At 39.8% G+C, this 9,732-nt stretch overlaps 1 protein-coding gene across 1 annotated transcript in view; it reads left to right on the forward strand.

Moving 5' to 3' along the window:
- The window catches only part of unc119a1 (unc-119 lipid binding chaperone a1), a 28,267-nt gene that overhangs the window by 15,130 nt on the left and 3,405 nt on the right, over positions 1-9,732 (forward strand). Inside the window, exons 2-4 of the mRNA XM_020600197.1 lie at positions 5,542-5,655; positions 5,985-6,078; positions 7,408-7,580. Of these exons, the coding sequence (XP_020455853.1) occupies positions 5,542-5,655; positions 5,985-6,078; positions 7,408-7,580 (381 nt within the window). The remainder of the gene's footprint in view (positions 1-5,541; positions 5,656-5,984; positions 6,079-7,407; positions 7,581-9,732) is intronic.

Here is a 9,732-nt window from a genome sequence, read left to right on the forward strand (position 1 = left end):
GTTTAGCCAAAACATGAGGCAAAGTCAAGGTGCGTGACTGTTGTTTTCGTGGTGTGTATCTAAACAATTGGACATAACCTTACACATTAAGACAAATATTAAGACTAGCATTACAGTTGACACTAACAGCAGTTTTCCTGTATCCTTGACGTGCCTGCAGGCTGAATAGTTAACAGCCCAAGCTAGTCACCCTGTCTGCACTAAACATTCATAGACAACAGATCTCTAATCCATACCTATCTAACTAAGAAATAACCTAACAACCACCATGTCAAATTTTCATGCAGTTCAATTATTCCTATGCGGTTTATGGAGCTTTGTATAATTTCTTCCAAAATTTGTGATTCAGTATTATATTACGATGTCACAGATACTGTAAATGTGATTGTGCAAGTTTAATCAACCATCTTGAGAAATATTACTAAACATGGTTTAATCCAACATGTTGAGGCTTATTAAATCCATCAGCCTAAATAAACAACTCCCTTCTCTTGTCATTGATTTTTAATCTGTGTAATCCAAAGGATGCTATTTTTATTACTACTATTATTATTATTATTACACCAGTTTTCCTCCCTTGCCATTTTCTAGCTCTGTCAGTAATGTCCTACATTTACCAGAATGCCTTTAGACAATCGCTAGGGAGCCAAAAATATAATGTGAGTTTCTCTAGAAAGAAGCTTGTTCTGGATTCTGAAGGACTGACATCAGACCTGCCTTTGACAAGTGATGTTAAATTAGGTCATTTCATGACTGGGGTAAAAATCAGAGAAATGGTTGCTCTTGAGTTGCTAGATTAAAAACAAATTTCTTAGAAATAAAAGGTATAAAACAAAACAAGCTATATGTTAAAGACAAACATGAGTCAATATGTTGTAGAAGCTTCGTAAGCTCTGTAAAGTTTTATCCTTGATTTGGCTTTGGCACAGATTAAGGAAATATTAATACAGTATAAAAATATAAATACAAAATTCCAGCTCACACTTCTCCATAAGGAATAGACTATAACTCTGTTGCTTCACGACAGAGCACCTTGGATAGAGGTCTTCTCAGAAGTGTAAACCACAGGAATGTCTCCTGTCTGCACAAAGAATCATATCAGCAGTTACTATTTCATAGTCTTATCAATGTCTCATAAATCCCACTAAACGTTTAAGACAAGCAAAAGCACAGAAAACATAAAGACAGTTATGTCTTACCTGCTGTTCCAGCTACTCAGGTGGTGTGATGTCAGCTGGTTACAGCGGGATGATCGTGAGAGACCGTACAGTGTTTCTTTTTCTATACCACTGTCTTTCCCTCTCCTCTGTATTATTCCTCTCTTTACCCTTTATACCCCTCTCCCCTTGTGATGCACACATCTTAGTGCCAGTGGGGTGTACATTGCACATTGAGTGCGTGTGTGGGCAGCAGCCAATCAGAAAACAGCAGCTTTAGCAACAGTAGCAGTACACACATGTTCAACCTCACACTCTCACACTGACATACTTATTATAGCATAGATACAGGCATGCACAGTGCTTTTTCCTCTCTCTCACCCACACACAAGTGAAACAACTGTCATCTGTGACTGTCTTATCCAACCTTTCAGAGGATTAGTCTGTTTTTTGAATTTTTGATGTTGAAGCTCATCTTGACAGGCTCCTACACACACTCGTCTGTCTGTGAACATCTGCAGAATGTATGGTTCTTGCATTGTTGTGATTTTGTGTGTGATGTCTTTGCAGCACAACACTCAAAGTGTTTCAAACAAGGCAAAGCTGCTATTCGTGATGTCACACCGATTTACATGCAGTACCATGTGGGGGCAAAATTGTTATGTAACATACTGATGTACACATGCAATGTCACACCAATGTCACATTTTTGTCTGGAACATTTATAGATAACAGAATTATTTTGGGCATTAGCCTTAAGACATTACAGACATGCACAGTAACAGAAAAAGGAACCATTCAAACCAAATAATCTTGCAGGTAGAGTTGTATGTTGAAAAGTCAGCAAAGGATTTAGGAAAATGTTATGGTTTGTGGACTCGTGCTTCCTGTTTTTTCTGTTGTTTTTCCCTGGATTCCCTGTCTTTCACTGCCTGTCATGTTCCCACCAGCATAATCATCCATCATTGCATCCACCTGCCTCGCGTTATCTCCTGGTCCAGTTCCCTACATATACGCCCCTATTCTATTTGCTACCTGCTGATTTGTTTGTTGACACTTACCTGCCCCTCATGCAGGAGGTATGCTAAACAGATGGAGAAGCATGTCATGTCAGAGTTTTGAACAATGTACAAGTGTGGTCTTTTCTTGGATAAAATTTCATATTCCAATAAGTTTTCGCCTTACGCCACTGCTAAGATTTCTCACAATCTGCATGTTAGAATACGCTCGACACAAAGGTGAGCGAGCGGAGAAATTAACAGACCCAGGCGGCTGGCTTCGGTGCAAGTAGTGATATTTATTTACAGTAAAGTAGTGCAATAATATATACAAACGTGAAGGAGTGAATACAACCGGGTGTCGACCAGCAGTAGCAGTAGTTATAGTCCGTGGTGTGATGATGGGTCGGGCTGCAGGGGTAGGAATCACTCCTGAGCTGGTCGTGAGTAGATCCGGTAGAACTGAGGAGGTAATGGGAGAGTTCAGTTAAAGAGGAGACTGTGCATCGACCTGGGATGGTGGAGCTGAGGGTGCCAGGATCCAGAGGAGAGGTCCAAAAATACTGAGAGACGCTAAGAATATACAACATACGAGAAACAACGAGAAATAAGCAACGTACTAATCTAAGGAAGGCTGATGACAGAGAAAGAACTAGCAAGGGAGTGAAGGGTGAGCTGAGTTTAAATAAGGAGTGAGACAAAGAGGTGCAGCTGATGGGTGTCAGGAAATCAGGGCAGGTGTGTCTAATCAAGAGAATCAGTGTGAGGGAGCAGACTAGGGCGAGAAAGAGAGAAGAGAGGAAGGTGCAGCCGGGCAAACCTGACAGTAATATGGTTATGATTTGTTGATTTTTGGGGGGAGGGGCATTTCACATTTATTAGGGCATATATAGGTGAAAGTGGGTCGCTGAGAGGCAGACAGGAAATGAGAGAGAGATACAGTAGAAGGGGAGACCATGCAACAAAGGTCGACAGCTGGACTTGAACCGCAGACATCACACACTCACTGTGCCTGGTGCATTTGTGTTTTAGAGCCTTCTAAAGCAGTAGACATGAATTATTGTTAAATGCCTAAATGCGCACTGTAAATTTGTGCCTGCAGGAACAGACTTGAATTACAGTTTATCTCTGTATCAGACCAACAGTTGGCACATACAGTATTTAAAATATTCTTTTCAAATAAACTGGCACTAGCGGGCACTGCATCAAACAGCAGCTCTCCAACCCTGGAAAGAGACTTTGGGCTTCGTTTTCCTTCAAGAGACTGTCCTTGCTCTGCTGTCGATAAGGTTAGTCGAGTCACGCCTGTGGGTTGACGATGACGCACTCTGACTTTAACACCTCTGTCAATAAAATATTTGCATTTAAATGTTCTAATCAGTCAGTGGCATTTCTCTGCATGAGTGTCCCACCTTGAGAACAAGATGACAGATGTTCTGATGGCAGACATTTCTGTTTTAATTAATTAAGAAATCTGTGTAGCCCACTGTCACATGAAGTTTGTTATATTCACCTACCTCTACATTACTTTTCAAAATGTGCCACCCACTGTATTAAGCCCTAAACAGTGGCGCTGTTTCAAGAAGGGACACTTTAAACAAAGTGTCCGGTACAGTGTTCTCTGCTTTATGAAACAGTCTATAAATATCTTCAAACAGGTGGCTAAAGCCTGTGTGGCCCATCTGCTCCCTAACCCTTGAAAATAGCAGAGGATGCAAGTCTGTGTGTACAGTCATATGCATGTATGAATACACACATAAAATGCAGTGTGTGTTGTGAGTGTGTTAACACATGTGATGCTACAACACAATAAGCCCCTTATGTCTAATCGTGTCCCGCTGGCAGAGAAGCGTCTAACATGTGCTTGCACAAGTAGACATTCATGAACACACACACAGCTAAATACACACATATAGTTGAGTGCAAAAGTTTGTATCCCCTTACTTTGAAATGGAAAAAGAGCAACAAAATTATTATTATTTTTCTCAGCAACATAATATTTAATGCACATTCAGCTAGTACAAATGTTCCTTCATCAACAGAAGTAACAAAAATGGTCAGGGAGTGTATAAAAAGAAAGTTATAGTAAAATAATGAAAATCATATCAGTGGAAAAGTGTGCATTCACCTTTATGAAATGTTCTCTAATACTTTATACGTCCTCCCTAACTTCCTCCAACCTCTTTGGGTGCCCTCTGAGCAGCAATTGAATACTTTCAGGTATAGTTTTAGCCCCTTCTTCATGGCTTACTTGTTCCGAATCTACCAGACTCCCTGGCTGTCTGCTATGTACAGCCCTCTTCAAGTCTTAAAATCATTTCTGTACTTTACTGCTAATCAGTGACGAGAGGCCAGAGTTGTGGGGATAAGGTCTGTCCTTGTTGTTCCAGAGTCTCGCTGGCACATTTTAAACCAGCTGCAGGCAAAAAATTGTAAGACTGATTCAATGATTCCTACTTAGAGTGAGTTGCAATAGTCGAAGCAAGAGGAAATCAAAGCATGTACTGTCTTCAGCAGACAGGAACAATTCTGATAGTGTAGTATTGTGTTCAATGAGCTGTACAGTAAATACCTGAAAAATTGACATGACGTGAAAAAGTTTACTCTGTATTATGTGGAAAACTTTAAAAAACGCGATATCTCAGGAACACCTTGACACAAACGTCCACATGAACTCAAGGATGATGTGGCACAACTCTCTATCTGTCCTCTGTACTCCCCTGTAAAAACAGTCTCCAAGTGAAGACAGCAATAACTAGTGCCCAATATAATGATAACTTCCATTCTGCAAATTAAAAAAAACAAACCTTTTTTAAAATTCCTTTAGAGTCTTCACTGCATGTATTATAGGGGTCGGGACAGATATGCCTGTAAACTGCAACTTGAATGCTTGGTGGAGGCATACTAGGTGGTAACTCTAGCTAATTTTAAATTACATTATTGTTATAAACCCAGGTTGTGCTGTGGTACAAGTACAGACAGAGGAGATTAATAACTTGACACTTAAGAAAATTTCCTTGAATAGGCCTGGCAGTTCCTAAAATGTGACCTGGAGTGCTCTCTGAGCTTTTATTGTTGTGGTCAATGGAGGCTTATTGTCGGTGTCTTGGGGCAGAGAAAGACGTGATGTGAAAAGTAGCTTTCTGGACTAATTTTGAGGTAACATAGGTCAACATATTCAACATGGAGCAGGTTTGAATCCATGCAAATGTTATGAGTTTAGACATGCCTGTAACAACAGACACTGTATTACTGTATCCTGGCAGAGAGAAGCTTTCTGCCTGACATGAACAACTTTCATTATTCACAGTGATACCATGAAGAAACAGACTGTCCTGAAGTGTGCAAATACAGTCAAAAGGCTTTTTTTTAAATCTCTTTTTCAGACTATCTTTGTTCTCCAGAAGAAAATGTCCACATGATCGACTTCACCAGGTTTAAGATCCGTGACATGGAAACAGGGACAGTGCTGTTCGAGATTACTAAACCTCCAACGCCAGGTCAGCTCAAAGCCTTGGAGACTAGAGAGGCCGATGTACAACCTAATGAATACATTAGTAAGACTGGGGTAATGTTTAAGATTTCTTAGCCACTTGTGTTTTATCTTACTGTTCATAGTGTGCTTTAAAGCAGTGTCAAATATTTCAGGTTTTATTGTGTGATATTTTGGATATGCAGAGGATATCAAAAAATAATAGAACGTGATCATTTTTTTCTTGTCAGACACTGAAAAGACCGTGAGCTCCAAAAGAAAAAGCTCAGTTTGTGAACTAACTAAATAATAAATGGGCGTGTTTCACTTTTTCTCTTTTAAACATCTCCTCTTTAGTGGGAGGTAAAAAGCACTGTGAGCCCAACGCTGGCCGTTTTGTCCGATACCAGTTCACCCCAGCCTTTCTGCAGCTGCGGCAGGTTGGAGCCACGTAAGTCAAAGTCCTGAGACCTTGAGTCAACTCACGTTGATGCAATAGTGTCTATTCAACTGCTGCTCACACAGAAGACACAGAGCGGCTGTAGGAGGTGTGTGGGTTTCACTGTGGGGATGACTGACTGATGATGAGGAGTGTGAACATACGGGCAGCCGAGCCCACCTGCTGAGTCAGGCACCGGATAGCTGTCGGTGCTCTGGGTGGTGCACATTTAGCGTCGTGCTGGAGAAAGACTGTTGACTGTTCAATTGGAAAGCCAATTTAAAGGCCAGTTCTCATTATTTTCAAAGCTTTAGCTATCACTCTTAATAAGAACACTGCACTCGGTTACAGTAATTACTGCAATCTGACAGTTTGTTTAAAAAGAAGCCAGACTGCCAGACAGGTTGTAAACAAACTCCCAGAGGTGAACAGGACCAGTAAAAAAAATTTCTAAACTGTCCATCGCAGTTTATAGATGACTTCCTGGGTAAATCATCTATTAGTTTGTGACTGTGACACTCCGTATGTTGCTTCATGATTCAGACAAAAGAACTTTCCCTCTGTAAAACCTGAGAAAACTGAAGTGTTTTTCTTTTTAACCTATTTGTATCTTAAGGTGTTTTATGATCCTGCAAATGTTTTCCTACATCCCAAAATGTTTGCCCAGTGTGAAACCAACACTGAATTTCAGTTTTTCCACAGTCTGTGGCAGCTACTGCCAACGCCTGCACTGTGAAGTTTTTATTTTCCACTCCCGAAGAAGAAAACCAGCATAGACAATCAAAACCTTTGACTGGGTTTGTACTGATCAAGCTTAACTCTGGACAGAAATCAGACTTATATAACTTAATAAAAATACATTTAAAGATGCCTCTGGATAAATGAGAAACAGTCATATTTTGACTCCCCCCCTAAAGTTCACATGACAAATGTTGTGTGTCCGAATCACAGAGTAACATACAAAGTGCTGAGGTCACAAATGGTGCCAACATATGGTGCTTATCATAGATGTGCACGCTTACAATTATTTTGTACAAAGATGAATTATTACTGATATTTTTAGGTATGCTGACTTTCAGTTTTAACTTCAGTTGAAGCGTTTAGATGATCCGGATCAGCTGTTGGTTTGTTTACTACACGTGTGATCAGCTGCTTGTCTCTCTTGCCACAGTGGATTTTCTTGGAATGAGGTTGTTCTCATGTCAGCAGGTACTCAGGTTTGTAAAACTAAGAAAATGTGTTGAAATAACTCAGGTTTACCTGACATTTAAGCCATCTAGAAAGACTGTATTTTTATGTACTCCCACACTGGTCCACATTTGTTTCCCTGCTTCTCTGCAGAGTGGAGTTCACAGTGGGAGACACCCCCATCAACAACTTCCGTATGATTGAGAGACACTACTTCCGTGACCAGCTGCTCAAGAGTTTTGATTTTGAGTTTGGCTTCTGCATGCCCAGCAGCAAGAACACATGCGAGCACATCTACGAGTTCCCCGCACTGTCCGAGGAGCTCAGTGAGTGTCGCAGCATACACACACACACATGCAGTACTACAACACACATGCTGTGCTGTACACCCACCAGAGTTATAACAGTTTTCCACTGTCAGTTTTTTTTATTTCAACTTGAATTTCCATTTAATTTTAGTCAGTTCCACCAATGGTTTCATTAGTTCCAGTTTATTTCAAGGGCTCATTTCTATTTAGTTTATTTTAGTTTCAGTTTTAGGGTAGAAATTGTCAAGGACCTGTGTGAAAAACAATCTACTAATCATAAAGATACAAACATTTAAACTTCACTAACATGAGCAATGCATTTGTTTCAGACTGGTAAAGCCTGTTAATACACAAAAGGCAAGACCACAATTTAAATGTTTGACCAGTTTAGTCCTGTCTGTGCGCTTTACCATTATCTCCACAGTGTGTGGATGACAAATGCCAGGCAAACTGAGCAGAGTATGCTGAGGTTGGTGGTGAAAACATGTAGATTTTCCCAAAAATGATCTAGTCAGACTCTTTTTAGTCCAGCCATCTACATAAAGTGTTACTTTACAAGCCTCTCTCACTATGTTTTTGACTCTCCAAGTTGTACTTTGCATTTTCAGTGTAATCGATGAATTGATGCATGCAGCCCCCGCAGTTTAGAATTTGGGATCAAGTGTAGCATTAAATTCTTTGAAAGCCTGTGTGTCACATAATCTGCCTGACATACGTTACCAGTCCCGATAAACAGACTGATGAGTGCTTTTTTCATTTTTTGCATTCACTGGAGTGGGACGTCCACTCCTCAGGTCTTTTAAAGCTGGATGTTTTTACATGTTCCTTTTGGTGGTAACTTTGATTTGATTTTGATTTGATTTGATTTAATTTGATTTGATTTGATTTGATTGATTGATTTTTTCAAGCATATAAAACAGTTGATATAACAACACCCATTTTTACACACAATCCAATATCAATTTGCTTATACCTAGTACATGCTTGAATGGAGTAGGAAGAAGTCAGACTTATCCAGTCCTACCCCATAACATCATCTTACATCATTGGTTTGCAAGCAATAAATGATTCACTTCTGCACACACACACACATTATACTAAAAAAGAATATAACAGTCTTAAATCACACAATTGATATACTAAAGAATGGTTACAAAATATAATCATTGAGCCTGTTCTTGCATATATCTTGATTGATACACACCTTTATATTTACATTTGAACTCGTCAATTCTATTACTATTTTTTAAGTCCACACTTAAATTATTCCATAGTTTTACCCCACTTATGGAAATACAAAATCTTTTTTTGGTTGTACGTATAGCATGCACTTTTAAATTTAACTGACCCCTTAAATTATATCCCCCTTCCCTTTCATTAAATAGTTTTTGAATTCCACCAGGTAATAAATTGTTCCTGGCTTTATACATAAACACTGCAGTCTTATATCCCACTAAATCAAAAAAGTCCACTCTACTGGACTCAACTGTTCTACTCTGTCTACTCCACTTCAGTCTACCAGTTCACTTGACTGTGCTTCAGACCACTTCAAGGATAAGCTCACTTTATTTTAATCTGCATTTCCCGTATCACCTTCTCTGTGGTACACATTCAGGGAACAAGAAGTTGTTACCGGGGCAAGGGTTTAGCCTCTGAAAGAGTTCAGAATAAATGTAATGTCAGTCAAATGGTTTGTCGTGCTTCTCTGAGTCAAAGATTAGGCTTGGGCTGCAGGCTGAGGCTACCTACCCAGGCCTAATCTTTGCTTTCCTTCTGACTCAGAGAAGCATGACATTACATTTATTCTGAACTCTCTCAGAAGCTAACCTTTTGTTTTCCTGAATCTCTACAATTAAAGTAATGATAGCAAAACCACTGTTAAAAGAAACAGAGCAGGTTCCAAAAAGCAACGTTATCATCACATCACCCTGCAGGAGCAGAAACAGCTCTAGTTAAGAGTTATAACTCTGTCTTGCTCTAGGTGAGTCTGGGGCAGAGCCTGCATTGACCCTTGAGCTCCCACTGGCTGCACCCTCCGGCCAATCGCAGACTGAAAAAGATGCATACAGTTAATGACATCACAGCTTCCTGTCCATTGATACACTTTGATCCAAGGAGAAGAATAAAATGTGCTGATCAATTCTGTTCTAAATCATCAATAAAAGCATTT

This window comes from Monopterus albus, unplaced genomic scaffold (genome assembly GCF_001952655.1).
Source record: "Monopterus albus unplaced genomic scaffold, M_albus_1.0 scaffold45.1, whole genome shotgun sequence".
NCBI lineage: Eukaryota > Metazoa > Chordata > Actinopteri > Synbranchiformes > Synbranchidae > Monopterus > Monopterus albus.